Below are 16,048 nucleotides of genomic sequence, written 5' to 3' on the forward strand. Positions count from 1 at the left end.
TACCTCTTGGGGAAGACCCAGTTGACCCGGGTCTGATTCATCAGCAGTCCCAGGGAGCAGTAACAGAGACTCTGACATAAGTACCAAACCCTTGGTTGGAGTGATTGCCATGGGGACGTGGTTGATTCAGGTGCTAAACACGAGAGTACTAGATACTGATTAGGAATTGGCTGCTTAGTTATTCGCATAATCACGGTGGCCTTTAAACAAACTCCAACCTACAACCAAGGAATCCTTGCGAGACACATCTTTCGAGAGGGTACCTTTCCGTTCGCTCGAGTGAGTGATTGATAGTTCAACAGATTGAATTTCATGCAGAGCAGCAATTTCCGGCATGAACCATTCACGGACCTCAACTTGATTAATTTCAGAAGTACAGTGCGTAGAGTTCGACGTGTACCTACATGAGTCTCTGTGAAGGTTATAGCACTATGGGTATGCCTGCAAAGTCTAGGTTCCCCGATGATAACCTCACGGATGTTCTTTAGGACCCCCTGCTGAAATTGTCCGGGTGGGCTTGAACTTGATCAAAGTGGGCCTGACTTATTTACGAAATTGGTAGGTTTCGATGTTTGGACTTTAAATGGTCTACTCCGTAGTTCGCATGAAGATCCGATAGAAGTCCTTCGGATACACTACTCAGAAACTTCACTGAAATGGTCAAAGAGCCAGCCAAAAGGGAGCTTCCCTTGGCCTTATTGGTAATTTGGCATAGACTGGAAAGATACTGTGATTTGTGAGGATTCGCAGATTGACCACGTCCGTACGAAGTAGTAGTTTTAGTGGTGTTTTAGCGAGTTTTTAGAAGGAGACTAAGGGCCGTCGCGCGAGGTCTAAGTGTCTATCGGATCTCATCCAGGCCAACGGGTTCACACCCAAACTCCATTAATTCAAACGTTAAACCGTCTGGTCTGGAATTAGGTTCCTCCTTTCAAGGTTGCAGTCAAATAGTCCATACTCACTCCCCCGTCAATTACGGGCTTATCGATTTTGCTTTTTGTTTTCTAGGGCCATGATGTCGAAAGACCTTTCTATTTACCATCTGATGGAGACGTAGTCAGGCCAGTTCAGATGCTCAATCCGTTACTGACTCACTGTACACTACTATACTGTACTATACATTTGCGTAACTATATCAGGTTAAACGTAAACGTCCCAGGTAGCACTACCAGAAAGGCAAATTGAGATCGAAACTCAAGTGAAACCATCTTTGACAGGTCATAAAAAGCAAATGGGCGTTTGTTTCAAACCCAACCATCGTTATGTTAGCATTCAATCAGCAGTCAACAATCTCCGGTCTGAATCAGTGCGCTGTTCATGTTTACCTGTCGACTCGGACTAGGCGAGCTCCGACAGATGCTGCATTCTCGGAGTGGTATTTGCCTGAGGCCGCAAGTCCAACACCACGATTTCGACAGGTAGTGAGACGGACAGAGGCTAAACCCGTTTGCGCGTCTCTTAGCACTATTGTTCATCCGGAAGTCGTTGGCGCTGTGGCTAAAACTGTAAAAACGAACACAGACGTCTCCCCGTTTTTCCTCACCCATCTCAATCATCCAATGGATATTCAGACCAGCGCCCAGAGTCCCCCGTCAGGGTGTGGAGAGACAGGGATGACCCTGCATGACAGATGCAAGACTCTTCATGTATCGATTTATTCTGGGAGCACGACCATAATCAGCAAGTGTTTGCTGTCCTGGAGGCTGGAACCTGGATGCAAGATCAACTCGTGCTATGTTTCAGTTTGCTCTACGCAAGCAATGCCTTTTTCTTTTCTTGAATATTTCTGATGCTTCAAGCTAAGTGGGACGAAGATGGGTAGCGCAGGAGATGGTCATGCCTCTCGCCTACTATGGAATATTCAACCTGTACCAAGAGCTGGTTACAAATTGCCAGTTGCCACTCGAGCAAGGCATGAATAGATAGTCGGTCCTCTACGCGACCAACCCTATACAGTCTTGCGCATAATATCTCAAGACTTGAACCCTTGATACTTGAATCTGGTCTGAAGCCTAGGCCAGACGCCAGACGCCATTCGAATACATTGCCGATATGGAATGTGTCCTGTACCAAGAATCAATGCATCAGTTGCATCGATTACTGCTGCTTTGATCGGATGCTACTAAACATGCAATTGATCTCCATGCCCGTGCAGTTCCAGTCTAAATACGAAACCTTACTATGGTCCTTAGCCTGAGCTATCCCCATGTCCAAATCCCCACATACCTTACGTACTCGGAAGGTGGAGGTCCATGGGTCCATGGTAGGTGGCTAATTGTATTGATCACTGGCAATCGCCTCATGCAAGGTATCCTGGACCTTGATATCTATCGTAAGTTCATTTCTAGGTGCAATAAGCAGTCCACAATTTACATATTGATTCCAAATTGTGCTTCCGTGGTTATCATTCATGTTCCGCGATGAAGGACTTGTGTTAGCTATTTTTATATCTTGCAACAACCCCCAGTTTTGTGCACCGATAATCATATTGTCCTGGTTCGGACTGTCCTGTCACTGTGGATCATTCATCTAGGTGTGCATTGGACTATGGAAGTAGTGTACCTGGGAGACCAGGTAGCCATGGATGTGGTCAAGGTTCAGCAGCCGTATTGGTGAGCTGATGATCATCGCCCCTTCAGCTCGACACGGACGCCGGGTCAGTCCATCCGCTGGGGCGAACATACCAATTTAGAGTATCTAGGGCTACAATAGATCGTCAGGGTGATCCATCGAGGGACGGATCATACTCATACTCCGTACTTGATGCAACCATCTCAATCAGCATCCGGAGTCCAGCGGAGAAATAGTAGATAGAACCTTCGAATCTACTTGCCTCTTCAGAAGAGGCTGCTACATCAGAAGAGGCTGCTACCTCAGACCTCGAAACTCCAGTCTAGGCCGGAAAATTTTACAGGTATCAAGACACCCACAACTCCCTGCCGAACGAGTGGCAAACGAACCTTGAGCCCGAGCACCCATTGCGATGTGTAGAAACTCCCATCAGTTCGCGCGTGGTCATGCTGGCACAACCTCATGAGTCTAGAACACTTACTGCAAGACAGGAAGAGATCGAACCTCTCGTGTGACTATGACCCCGTCCGCGTATGACATGCATATGCTATCTTAGCAGGCACGCTCGTCGCTGCGTGCTAGTGCTAAGAACTAATTCATCCCATTCAGATTCAACTTTCGGACACGTCAAGCTCGAGGCATCTCGCGAGTTTTCATCGACCGCGAAGTGGGAACAGGCCAGCATCAGACTATGACGTTCAAACTTGACACCTGTCGTCACACAGAATACTCACAAGCAGGAATCCCTCATTAATCCTACTCACCCTCTTCTACAGATGACGCTGTACCTTGACTGTCGCAGGATTCCCATCACTTCAACTCCAGCCTTCAACGCCACGGTCTCGGATTTCCTTGGTTTCTAGCGCGTTGGTCCGCAGATCCTTCGTTGGCAAAGTTTTGTCAAAGAACGTCAACGAGCATGAGTTCCAATGCCATTCAGTACGCCTCGAGGCGGCAATGTGCCCCTGATCCCCCATTTATGACTCCCACCGTGCAACTCGAGGACAGATCAATCGCGGACTTTGAGGACTATCAAAGCAGGTTTTTGCACGAGCTTCTCCCCGTCATCTAGACAAAGAACTGTGGTTTTGTTTTTCTTGCGCTTTTGGCTTGAGCTACATTAATTTGAGATCGTTGAGTCTCGGATCGCTGCTACGTTTTGGATGGGTTGGAGGGGAAAGGATTGGCGAGTCATACGGTGAAAGAACTTTCAGTCTGGCGTGTCCCTGAAGGACTAGCACGGAGAGCGTCTTCCTCGCTCGTGTGTGTTGTGTGCCAAGGCCAAGGCTTGATGGCATTGCTATAGGAGCACCTGTTTCAGTTCTGTGCACTGTTATGTGGCTCTATCGAACGGCTCGCTGGGATACATTCAATTATTTCTATAATTACAGATACTCTTACTAGAGCATAGGCAGGTGTACAGGGGCCGATAGGGGTTCAATAAGGATTTCAATCGCAGTCATCTATTTAGTCCCTCGAGGGGCCGAATAAGGCATAATAAGCCCACTCTGATCGCACCGAATCCTTTGATGTCGATGAATACAACAGTCTCACTTGGATGAGTCTTTAGAACGCTTCTCCCAGCGGATGATGCTTGGCTTCATGGGCCCTGAGAAGAGCGATGAATAGTCGGTATCAGGCACACCCTTCTTTCCATCCACGTTGAAAAGTCGTAGGTGGCGCACAATGGTCGCCAGAATTACGCCAATGTTGACATATGCGAATTTCTCGCCGATACAGCGATGTCGGCCAGCACCAAACGGAAGATAGGGACTCGAAGTGCCCTTGGAGACGGCGCCGTAACCGTAGTCGACAACCTCGTCGTTCTCCTGCTCCTTGGCCGCCTGGTTCTCCCAGCGATGAGGATCCCAGCATCCGGCATTGGGAAAGTGTTCGTCGCTGAGAGCTGTCACCCCAGGTGAAGCAAGGAGCACGCGACCGGGAGGAATCACGTAAGGGGTTCCGGGAACGGGCAAGGGGCTTTTCACCTTGCGCATGAGCGAGTGAATAGAGGAATGAAGTCGTAAGGTTTCACGAACAACATGTTGATGGAAGGGGAGTTTGTCAAGATCCTTGTACTGGAGCGGAGGAAGATTGCCGTCTGGCCCAATGGGGCCAAGATTGGCCAGCTGCTCCTGATAAAGCTCTTCCAGGACCTGTGGTTGTGAGGCCAGTCGCAGCATAATCCAGGCGCTGATGGACGAAGACGAATGCTGACCAGCCATCAACAGGGTTATCATCATGTGCGCAATCTCTTTATCAGGCACCTGCTGTCCGTTTTTGTATGTGCTGTTCATCAGGTTCCAAATCATGTCTGACTTCTGAGAGTCCTTTCCACCGTCAAGACGACGCTGATTGATGATGTCGACATAGATTGACCTCATGCGCGCATGAGCAGCATCTCGCTTCTTGTTATGCGGCAATGGGGCCCATGGTAGCATGAAATTGATGGGAGTAAAGCCCTTGTCCAGATCATGATAGAGGTCAGCGAACTCAGCTGTGAGTTTGGAACGAACCTCCTGGCCTTGGAGGGCTCGAGCAGCAGTGAAAATGGTAATCTCAGCCATTGCAGCAGAGATATCCACCTGGCCAGACGAGCCTTGAAAGTTCGGCGAGTTGCGCAGATAGTCCAAAACCTCCTTCTCGATAAGTGGCACATGAGACTCTAACGCCGACTGAGTCAAGCCGTACTTGATGAACTTCTTCTGCTCCATCAGCTTGGAGTTGGGACAATCATACACCACGTCAGATCCGAAAACGGGAGTTGTCAATGGACTATAGACCTCCTCCGCATTGACATCCTTGAGCTTGCCGTTGAGAATGAACTCGTTCCCCTGAACGCCCAGGTAGACGGTGGTTTTTTGGCCTAATAGTATAAAAGTAAAGATATCGCCATACTGCCGGTTGAGAAAGCAATACTCAGCAATGCACCCCGGGATAAATGTCAGACGCTAGCTTTGAAACTCACCCTTTCTCTGCAGGCAAAAAAGAATTTGTAGGGATCAATCCCGTAACTGATGGTATTGCCCAGAAATGGGACCCAATGAAAGACCATTGGCGGTTCTGTCCGATTCCAAAGCCGGAAGAATAGTTGATAAACAACATTGAGCAAGATCACCGTCAGCATAGCAACGGCCGTGTAGGCCGTGAGCAATAGCATCGACACCATTTCGAGGGCACACAGGGAGGGTCAGTCCAAGGGTTAGGGGGTTGTAGCGATGAGGATAACGAGGAAGAACTGGAGCGACAGGGAGAAGAAGGACAGTCTTCATAGAATGGATTCTTAAGGTCCAGGAGAAGGACGCATGAGGAACTAACTAATGAATAACATATTTTTTACCTACCTATCTACCTATATAGGTTCATAAGTATATCTACCTACCGTAGTATGAGCTAAGGGGGTATGGTATGCTGGACTTACACCTTAGTAATTAGGCAACTCTCATTCGGCTCAGCACACATCCGAACCGCGTGATTCTAGACAAGACACCCTGCGGTAATGCTGCAGTTATTCACCCATGAGGTTTCCCTGTATGAGAAACAGTGTAATTATCAGAGCGTTTCTTGTCTTTTTCCTTGCTAGGCACAAGCTTCAGAATGCTGCCGCTGAGCAAGATATGAAAGTCATGTTATCTCTAGCTCGCTGCGCAATATTGGATACAGACAGGACGGGCCCGTCATTCTGTTAAGTATATGAAGACAGTGTATGAGCATAGATCGGGCAACCAGTCCTGATTTTGACTGGTCAAGGAAAAACGAAGCTTCTGTCGCGGACTGTCTCAAAAGCACTCTGGCAGAATACAACGATCTGCGTCCACTCGGTCGAGAAACGGAGGCACATGCTCGCAACTCCAGAATGGGCTTATTCAAGCTTGTACCGCAGCAGGTAGGACACCCTATAGTGGCCTCGTTAGTCATCCGGTTGTACACTGCTTTCAGCACTGTGCGCTACTGCTTCTGGTGTAAAAGGCGTCTATTCCCGCTATAGCCGCCTCCAAAATTCCTCCCAGCATGGCTGACAAACCCGCTAGGTGCATTCTCTGCATTCAGAGATATTCATCCTGTGGCAGTGATGACGCGCAAGATATCAAACAGTTTTCATCCCCATAAGGCAGTTGCACAGAGCTGGTCAGAGCCCGGCCCCCGCCATGCCTGAGCATTGAAGAAGTGGCTGTCAACACAGATCGACGTATATTCTCTTTTTGTTAAGGGCTTGCTTCGGCTGAGAACACCAGTGATCAATACTGCTTTGTGCACCCTTCGCGCAGTCAATTCCACGCTGGGCAGTAAGAGAAAGTCACTTCTGTTGTGGCGGGCAATCCGATGAGGAGTCTAGCAAAGCCTTGTCCTTATCTTCAGAAATTCCCAGGAATCCTTGGCGAACCAGTCCCACCCATTTTATCGCGTAATTTCATCATTTTTTCTGTTGGTGAGTGTCCGCAGAGGATGGATGTGGAAAGCAACTACGATGATGGGACATATATCATGGTGGTTACTAGAGAAAAGACCAGAGCATGAAGATATTGGTCAATGAACATCAATGTGAACAACAGCTTGACAGTTTGCGACTCCACAGCAGTGGTAAAAGATTTCCTCAGCAGTCACACTGTCACAGTAGTCCGACCTGTGGTTAGTGTACCGGCAGTGGCAGTGGCAGGGCAGTTATCTTATCGGTGGTATGAGTCAAAAGATTTGTGGCCGAAATCGCCCCTCGCTCATTGTTCCGCCCCGCCGGTCTGGCTCCAGGTTTCCTTTAAAATTTCCCTTTCCCTCCCCCACGAATATCGGGCTAGCTTGGTCAATTACTCTTCTCTTGTTCTTGAGCATCTTGCTGTTTAAAATTCCCTGGAGTGATTTCTCAATTGCTCGTGCCCAGCATGTGTGGAATCTTCGCTTGCCACCAGTATGTCCATTTTTTACCTTCGTCCCTTGTGCATGTGCCCCGCGAATTTTAGTGGGCGGCCGCACATCGGACGGGGGCCTTTCTCCAGGTCTGATTGAGTCCGCGCTGACCATTGATTGTGTGACAGTCACCCCGATGTGCAGACATTCAAGCCCACGGCTTTGCGCATGGCCAAAGCGTAAGTTTCTCGCATCAACCCATACCTCATCCTACGGATTCAGGACTGACTGTTGCCAGTGTGCGCCATCGTGGTCCCGATTGGAGTGAGTCACCTCGTTTTCGGGAGACTCCAAGAATGTCCGGCTAACCGCAACAACGATGACAGGTGGAAACTGGTCTTCTGAGGGCACTAGTTCGTACATCTGACAATTCATATCAAAGCTCGCTGAAATGCTAATTGAACCCTAGTCCTCGCTCACGAGCGCTTGTGTATCGTCGGTGTCGGTTCGTGCTCTTGCCAAGCTTCCCGCTTTCGAATTTGCACGCTTAACTCACAGCAGACTCCGGAGCGCAACCCCTCGTCAACGATGATGGCACCATTGCCCTGGCCGTCAACGGCGAAATCTACAACCACCGGATCTTGAGAAAGGGGCTGAAGAAGCAGTACAACTTCAAAACACACTCAGATTGTGAAGTGGTCATTCCTTTGGTATGCCCCGAGACATCTCACACAATTGCCGGCTTCCAGAGGCTAATCAGCTTCAGTATATGGAACATGGCCTTGACGCTCCTAAGCATCTTGATGGTATGTTTTCTTGGGTTCTTTATGACAAGAAGGAAGACCGGGTGGTCGCCGCTCGTGATCCCATCGGTATCACCAGCTTCTATATCGGCTGGTCCTCTGAGACCCCTGGAGCTGTTTACTTCGCCTCCGAGCTGAAGTCTCTGCATCCTGTATGCGACAAGATTGAGGCTTTCCCCCCTGGCCATGTGTACGACTCCAAGACCGAATCGATGACCCGCTACTTCCAGCCCAAGTGGTGGGATCCCACTAACGTCCCCACGGCTCCTGTTGACTACAAGGTTATCCGTGCATCTCTGGAGAAGTCCGTGCGCAAGCGTCTGATGGCGGAGGTGCCTTATGGTGTTTTGCTGTCTGGTGGTCTCGATTCCAGTTTAGTGGCCTCCATCGCCCAGCGGGAGACCCTGCGTATGCAAGAAGCGGCCAAGAACGCTCTTGTAGACCAGACTGGCGCGTCTGATTTGGTCGGCATTGACGACACTAACGAGCTGTCGACCGTCACCACTTTCCAGCAATTGCACTCCTTCTCTATTGGTCTTCCTGGCGCCCCTGACACTGAAGCTGCCCTTGAGGTGGCCAGATTCCTGGGTACCAAGCACCATGCCTTCACCTTCACCGTTGAGGAAGGTCTCGACGCTCTCTCCGATGTCATCTACCACCTTGAGACCTACGATGTGACGACTATCCGCGCTTCTACTCCCATGTACCTGCTCAGCCGTAAGATCAAGGCTATGGGCGTCAAGATGGTCCTCAGTGGAGAGGGCAGCGACGAGATCTTTGGTGGTTATTTGTATTTCCACGCCGCCCCCAACAAGGAGGAGTTCCACAAGGAGACTGTCAGACGTGTCAAGAACTTGCACTTGGCGGATTGTCTCAGAGCCAACAAGTCGACCTCTGCATGGGGGCTCGAGGCTCGTGTGCCTTTCCTGGACAAGGAGTTCCTCGAGGCGGCCATGGGTGTCGACCCTCAGGAGAAGATGATCACGAAAGAGCGCATTGAGAAGTACATTTTGCGGAAAGCCTTCGACACCTCGGACGAGCCCGACACCAAGCCTTACCTCCCGGAGAAGATTCTCTGGCGTCAAAAGGAGCAGTTCAGCGACGGCGTCGGCTACAGCTGGATTGACGGCCTGAAGGATCAGGCCGAGAAGCAAATTACGGATGAGATGATGAAGAACCCCAAGGCGGAATGGGGTAACGATATCCCTGACACCAAGGAAGCGTAAGTTCCACCGACCTCAGAAGCCTGGGTTGTGATATAAGTCTAACAACAATCTTCAGATACTGGTACCGCATGATGTTTGACGAGCACTTCCCCCCATCTTGCGCATCCACCGTCGAGCGTTGGACACCGACATGGTCGAAACAGACCGACCCTAGTGGAAGGTAAGAGCGCCAACTCATAATTTGTCAACTCTTCTGCGATGCTGATAAAGTAATTTCCAGAGCTATCGCAATCCACGCTGCCAAGTATGAGCACGTTGAGTAAATAGTTCTTTCAGTTTTGGTTCCCGCAAGTCGGTCATCACAAAATTTTCTGGGCATAGACATGTATAGAATATTAAACGGAAGTACTCCTGGGATTGCAAAAGCAGAGTTTTGCAGCATATGTAAAGCTATTCGTCACTTTCTTTGAGCTTCTGGGACGTCCATTCTTTTTCCCTGACCGACAAAGAGTCAAATCACTGGTCTTACGGCGTTGCGATATATGTCGATTTATTTCCCTTAATGAAATCTTATCTTCAATTCTTGGTCTTCTTTCAAGCCCGGGGTTTGTAAGCGCGACGTGGGAGCCCTGATCCATTGAATGCGTCGAGCAAGGCATGCACAGCAGTCTATATCACGATATACAGGACAAGGAATGGCACTAAGAATCAGCTCATACAGAGGAAAAATAGGTTCGTTTCATGAAGTCCTTGCGCTTCAACTGCTCGATACTCTGCGTAACTGAGTCGAGGCCAAACAATCCGAGTACAGAGTATCTACCCCTGATATAAGTACTGGTCAGGTACCGAAGGAGGGATTGAAACCTAAGGCATCAAAACAACGTCACGCGATTTAGCGGCTTTTACCGGCAACCCGAGCAACAACCAATAGGCGCAAGATCCTTTTCCCGTGGCTTCCCCATTGTTTGGCAACTCAACCTTCTGCCGACCTCTTCGTTCTTCCCCCATCGCTTTCCACTTCTTCTCCCCTCCATCATCACCGAACCTCCTGAACCAACAGCTACTTTTTCTTACCATTCTAATACAATCCTATCCTCTCTCATCCACAATGTCTGCTCCTGCTGCTTTCTCTGACATTGCCAAGGCGGCTAACGATGTATGCCTTCCTTTTGGTTCCTTGTTTTGAAGAAAGAAAAATAGCGCAAACGATGGGTAGGATCCCTCCGTGCTAATACATTGTGTTTTAGCTCCTGAACAAGGACTTCTACCACACCAGCGCTGGTAAGTCTCATTACCACCTTTGTACATGTTGCGCGATTAAGCTGACCACGTACCTTCAGCCAGCCTCGAGGTCAAGTCCAAGGCTCCCAATGGCGTCACCTTCAACGTGAAGGGCAAGTCTGCCCACGAGGGTCCCATTGCTGGCTCCGTAAGTCTCGCATCTTGCGCCTCCCTGGGCTTTACAGAGTCCAATTGGCCGAATTGGTACTGACTCGCAACTCGTTATCTGTATAGCTTGAGGCCAAATACGTCGACCTGCCTACTGGTAAACGCCCCATAATGCGCAAACCACCTGATCCCAGCACCAGAACAACCGGCGAAGCCAGGTCCATGTTCTCCTTTACATGCGGCCAGGTCTCGTCAGCATACTTCAGATTCCTATTCATGACCAGGATAGTCGCTCATTCCGTGATGCTAATACTCTGTCCCCACCCAGGTCTCACCCTCACCCAGGCTTGGACCACCGCCAACGCCCTCGACACCAAGCTCGAGCTCGACAACAACATTGCCAAGGGTCTGAAGGCTGAGATCCTCACTCAGTACCTTCCCTCCAAGCAGTCCAAGGGTGCCAAGCTCAACCTCTACTTCAAGCAGCCCAACCTGCACGCTCGTGCCTTCTTCGACCTCCTCAACGGCCCCTCCGCCAACTTCGACGCTGTCCTTGGCCACGAGGGTTTCCTTGTTGGTGCTGAGGGTGGCTACGACGTCCAGAAGGCTGCCATCACCAAGTACTCTGCTGCCGTCGGCTACAGCGTTCCTCAGTACACCGCTGCCATCACTGCTGGCAACAACCTGACCGTCTTCTCCGCCAGCTACTACCACCGCGTCAACCAGCAGGTTGAGGCCGGTGCCAAGGCCACCTGGGACTCCAAGGCCGGCAACTCTGTTGGCCTTGAGGTTGCCAGCAAGTACAGACTTGACCCCTCTTCCTTTGCCAAGGTATGTGGAAGCGTTTTCTGTTATGAAACAAACTCCCGCTAATCTGTGTTCCTTTAATACAGGCTAAGATCAACGACCGTGGTATTGCCGCTTTGGCCTACAACGTCCTGCTCCGCCCTGGCGTCACCCTCGGTCTCGGTGCTTCCTTCGACACCCAGAACCTGAACCAGGCCGCCCACAAGGTCGGTGCCAGCTTCACCTTCGAGGCTTAGATGGTTTCTCAAACCAAACATTTTTCGCACCTCGAGTATCCTTCACACCTAGATTCCAATGCCCCGAAATTTTTTTCTCAGTACGAATTGAAAATACTTCTCAAGAAGCTGCCAACAGCAGTTGTGTGTTGATCTGATAGTAATTTAGAGTTTTCTGAGTTGGCTGTTTTCTTGGTCTCCATGTGCCTCCGCAGTTACTACGTGAAGTCGCGGTCGGAGATCGTTGAAGTAAGCGCTGGAAAACATTGTTGGAGTGGATGTGGATCTCTGTTGAGGTGGGCTTAGTCTATTTCATGTATCGTATACCACGAAGATCACTGTATATCAGGTCCGAATTTCATTTGTTTGACGTCCAAACCTTGCGGAGGCCATTCCCTTGCGTAGATCTATGCTATACTGTACACTAAAATGTCACGCGCTGTCTCGAGGCCATCATCAAGTCGCCTCGAAAGTGTATATATGATGAAAGAAATCTCACAAACTATGCACACAGTCCCATCGCAAGTGCGACTTCAATGTCGCACTATCCGTCGTCGGAAGGCCCTAGCCCTCCTTCCGCCGGCTTGACGTGCCGGATTTGGAGGTGGTCGGCCAGCGCAGCCAGCCAGTCATGGCCCCCGCACCTAGTAATATTCCACATACGATCACGAAGCGCAGCGCAAAATCACCTGCATGGCCGATGTACTGTTCGTTCAAAGCACTCATCTTTCTCGATCGCCGCTCCTGCCGCCGGGCATCCTCCGCCGACTGAGTTCGGTAATGCCCGCGGGCATTGAAGTGGTAGACGGGATTCCGGTCTATGAAAGAGGTCGGGTCCTCATCCCCGGCGCTGCCCGCAGCACTCGCAGATGACGAGGATGCCGACGCACCGCCTGGAGGCGGGCGTCTGCTACTCCCGTACCCGCCGTGCGCGTAGAACGACGGAGGCGGACCACGGAAGGGCCCGCGCCGCTTGCTTAGGCCGCTGGCCGGTCTGGACCCCGCGTAGGAGGCGCCCTTAGTGTGTAGATTTGCGCCGTAGCTGCTGTGGCTACCCATGGGGTGTTGGCCCGCGTTTGCGGTGCTGTGTGTCGACGAGCCATGTTGGGCGTAGATGCCGTGCTCGCGATCGTAGGCGGAGCGTTTGGCGCTGTTGCTTAGGACGTGGTAGGCGGAGGAGATACGCGCGAAGCGGGAGGAGGCTTTCGGATCGCCAGGGTTGCGGTCTGGGTGATGATGGAGGGAGAGGGAGTAGAATTTTCTGACGATGCGGGTTATGTTAGCGGTGCCGACAGTAGAAAGATGATAGGTGAGGGTGAGGGACGGAGCGCTGGACGATGCAAACTATCGTACTTTTTAATCTCTGCTGCTGACGCCGTCACCGGCACATCGAGTATCTCGTATAATGTTGGTTCGCGGCTGGCTGCATATAGGGCTGACGTTGTCGTTGAAAATGAAGCCGTGCACGCTCGAGTCCGGTGGATTGATGGCTGCCAGGAAGCATTGAGAATGAATGGAGTAAAAGTCCTCACACGAGGAGATGGCATCACTTCTCATCCGTTGAGTTCACATCTAGTTCTATAAAAAGAGAGACAGTTGCTGAGAGGAAGTCGTCTGGGATTGAGAGAGGATTGTTAGAAGTTGAACGGGGAATTCCCGCCGTCGTAGGTGCGTCATCGGCAGTCGGACATTGCCAGGACGTAGATCTGATAAAGATCCCAGGCCTTCTCTCCCCTTGATATAGGTATGACAACTCTCAAAACCCGCTGGATTTACTAGGACTGGGCACGTCGTCCAGACAATAATTATACAGAGTTTCACATTCATCCAAATTGGTCTAATATCCTAACTTCAATTATGTTTCCATCGACTACTGCGTAGACCACATATTCCCTTACTCTGGGGTATTGTTATCAGGATCTGCGCGGCATCCTCACTGTTTATAGACAACTTCCGCAATATATATCTACCCCACAAAATCACGAGAAACTAGATCAAGTCACAATCCACTGCAATAACTCACGTCGACCAAACTATTGAAATTATAGCATTATCTCTGGTACAGTCATGATTCTTTGCCCCTGGTATATCGTCATAAGTCTTATCACCCAGTCGTCTATACCGCACTCGGTCTTGGCACAGAACTTTCCCCATCAAAGTAATTCGCCTCTTCTTCCTCATCTTTAATCCCCCCCCACCAGCTACTCAGTTTTTTGTTGCCAGCCGACGGTCTTTCCCTTATTCTATAAAAGGTTATCATTATGGCGGCTCAGGTTAGCGAGAAGCTGCAGGACCTCCACCGTGAGTAATCCCGCCTCAAATCCGATGCACTGTCTACAACTCTGTCAAGTCGGCTTTTACTAATGAAACATGATTTTTCGCTACAGTGAACGGCCAGAATGGTGACGCCAAAGCGGATACCACTGCCGTCGGTCAGACAGAAGCTGGTGAGGCGGAAGATGACTCGGACGACGAGAAGGAAGATGGAAATGCTGCTCCGGAGGCCGGTGCAGGCGGAGGTGCGTACCTACACGTCTGGGTTCATGTTTAGCATGCCTATCAGTCAGGCGTTGGGAATTCTTACTTACAATCCCCGGATTGCAGCTGCGAAAAAGAAGAAGCGCAAGTCCAAGAAGAAGAAGAAGGGAGGTGCCAAGGTTCAGAGTTCACCTCCGCGTGTCCCAGTATCGAATCTTTTCCCCAACAACCAATATCCTGAGGGTGAAATCGTTGAATACAAGAACGAGAATTCCTACCGCACAACCAACGAGGAGAAGCGTTATCTGGATCGCATGAACAACGACTTCTTGCAGGAGTATCGCCAAGCTGCCGAGGTGCACCGTCAGGTCCGCCAGTATGCGCAAAAGACCATCAAGCCCGGCCAGACCTTGACAGAAATTGCCGAGGGTATTGAGGATGCAGTGCGTGCTCTGACTGGTCACCAGGGACTTGAGGAAGGTGATAACCTCAAGGGTGGTATGGGTTTCCCTTGCGGTCTGAGCATTAATCATTGTGCGGCTCATTACACTCCCAATGCCGGCAATAAGATGGTGTTGCAGCAAGGAGATGTGATGAAGGTCGACTTTGGTGCGCATATCAACGGCCGCATTGTTGACAGTGCCTTTACTATGACTTTTGACCCTGTCTACGACCCTCTACTGGAAGCCGTCAAGGATGCTACCAACACCGGTATTCGGGTTCGTCAAACCGCATGCTTCAAGCTATCGAGGATTTCTTACTGACGATTCACTGCAGGAAGCCGGTATCGATGTGCGTATGAGCGACATTGGTGCAGCCATCCAGGAGGCCATGGAGAGTTATGAAGTCGAGCTCAACGGCACGATGTACCCTGTGAAGTGCATCCGGAACCTGAACGGTCACAATATCGATCAGCACATTATCCATGGTGGCAAGAGTGTGCCCATTGTGAAGGGCAGTGACCAAACGAAGATGGAGGAGGGTGAAACCTTCGCCATCGAAACCTTCGGTAGTACTGGAAAGGGCTACGTGAGGGAAGATGTGAGTACTGTCAAGAAGATGGCGTCGCTCGCGTTCGAAATGTGCCAATTGATATTTTTGCAGATGGAAACTTCCCACTATGCCCTGATCCCCGATGCGCCTTCAGTCCCTCTGAGGCTCTCTTCCGCGAAGAACTTGCTCAATGTCATCAACAAGAATTTCGGCACACTGCCCTTCTGCCGTCGGTATCTTGACCGACTAGGCCAAGAGAAATATCTCCTTGGAGTACGTCATTCCTATGGCATTTCCGGTGCAATCTCCTCTCTTCTACAGTACTGACATACCTCTCCAGTTAAATAACCTTGTTTCGTCGGGTATTGTACAGGATTATCCTCCTCTCTGCGATATCAAGGGCTCATACACCGCCCAGTTCGAACATGTATGGGAAAGACCTACACCCTGATGCTCGGGAAATAGAAGCTAACCTTAACTACAGACCATCCTTCTCAGACCGACCGTAAAGGAAGTCATAAGCCGGGGAGACGATTACTAAAAAAAAAAAAAATGTCTATAATGTTCTTGCATACTTGATGTGGATATTATGATGAGCCTAAGAGCTCAATGCTTCGAAGAAAGCAGAATGATAGGACCCAGGCTTAGGATTCAGCATATATAGAGTCAAAAAATGAATCAGTTACCCTTCATCTACGTATCCAGGGCCATGGCTGCCCTGTCCTAGAAGTTATAAAATTAGCGACTTGTCCCTTAATCATATCATGTGCCGGTGTAGCCCCAC

The 16,048-nt window shown here is 50.1% G+C and overlaps 5 protein-coding genes across 5 annotated transcripts; 3 read left to right on the forward strand and 2 right to left on the reverse strand.

The window, feature by feature from the left end:
• Nucleotides 1-4,121: 4,121 nt before the first annotated feature.
• On the reverse strand, nucleotides 4,122-5,740 carry ALT_5173 (cytochrome P450; the record flags this gene model as incomplete). Its single annotated transcript, XM_033555396.2, has 2 exons — nucleotides 4,122-5,468; nucleotides 5,540-5,740. The coding sequence occupies 2 exons, from the start codon at nucleotides 5,738-5,740 to the stop codon at nucleotides 4,122-4,124; spliced, it is 1,548 nt and encodes a 515-aa protein (XP_033411287.2).
• Nucleotides 5,741-7,448: 1,708 nt separating this feature from the next.
• ALT_5174 (asparagine synthetase B) lies at nucleotides 7,449-9,705 on the forward strand (the record flags this gene model as incomplete). The annotated part of the gene is made up of 9 exons (XM_033555395.2): nucleotides 7,449-7,474; nucleotides 7,602-7,652; nucleotides 7,712-7,737; nucleotides 7,800-7,826; nucleotides 7,883-7,918; nucleotides 7,975-8,123; nucleotides 8,180-9,438; nucleotides 9,498-9,602; nucleotides 9,663-9,705. The coding sequence occupies 9 exons, from the start codon at nucleotides 7,449-7,451 to the stop codon at nucleotides 9,703-9,705; spliced, it is 1,722 nt and encodes a 573-aa protein (XP_033411286.1).
• Nucleotides 9,706-10,490: 785 nt separating this feature from the next.
• ALT_5175 (porin) lies at nucleotides 10,491-11,814 on the forward strand (the record flags this gene model as incomplete). Its single annotated transcript, XM_089599877.1, has 5 exons — nucleotides 10,491-10,538; nucleotides 10,630-10,663; nucleotides 10,723-10,811; nucleotides 10,898-11,602; nucleotides 11,665-11,814. The coding sequence occupies 5 exons, from the start codon at nucleotides 10,491-10,493 to the stop codon at nucleotides 11,812-11,814; spliced, it is 1,026 nt and encodes a 341-aa protein (XP_089455754.1).
• A 543-nt stretch (nucleotides 11,815-12,357) lies between these two features.
• ALT_5176 (J domain-containing protein) lies at nucleotides 12,358-13,340 on the reverse strand (the record flags this gene model as incomplete). The annotated part of the gene is made up of 2 exons (XM_033555393.1): nucleotides 12,358-13,054; nucleotides 13,147-13,340. The coding sequence occupies 2 exons, from the start codon at nucleotides 13,338-13,340 to the stop codon at nucleotides 12,358-12,360; spliced, it is 891 nt and encodes a 296-aa protein (XP_033411284.1).
• Nucleotides 13,341-14,054: 714 nt separating this feature from the next.
• On the forward strand, nucleotides 14,055-15,805 carry ALT_5177 (methionine aminopeptidase 2; the record flags this gene model as incomplete). The annotated part of the gene is made up of 7 exons (XM_033555392.2): nucleotides 14,055-14,094; nucleotides 14,181-14,312; nucleotides 14,398-14,990; nucleotides 15,049-15,312; nucleotides 15,376-15,537; nucleotides 15,605-15,691; nucleotides 15,749-15,805. The coding sequence occupies 7 exons, from the start codon at nucleotides 14,055-14,057 to the stop codon at nucleotides 15,803-15,805; spliced, it is 1,335 nt and encodes a 444-aa protein (XP_033411283.1).
• Between the last annotated feature and the right edge of the window lie 243 nt (nucleotides 15,806-16,048).

This window comes from Aspergillus lentulus, assembly GCF_001445615.1.
Source record: "Aspergillus lentulus DNA, contig: Alt09, strain: IFM 54703, whole genome shotgun sequence".
NCBI lineage: Eukaryota > Fungi > Ascomycota > Eurotiomycetes > Eurotiales > Aspergillaceae > Aspergillus > Aspergillus lentulus.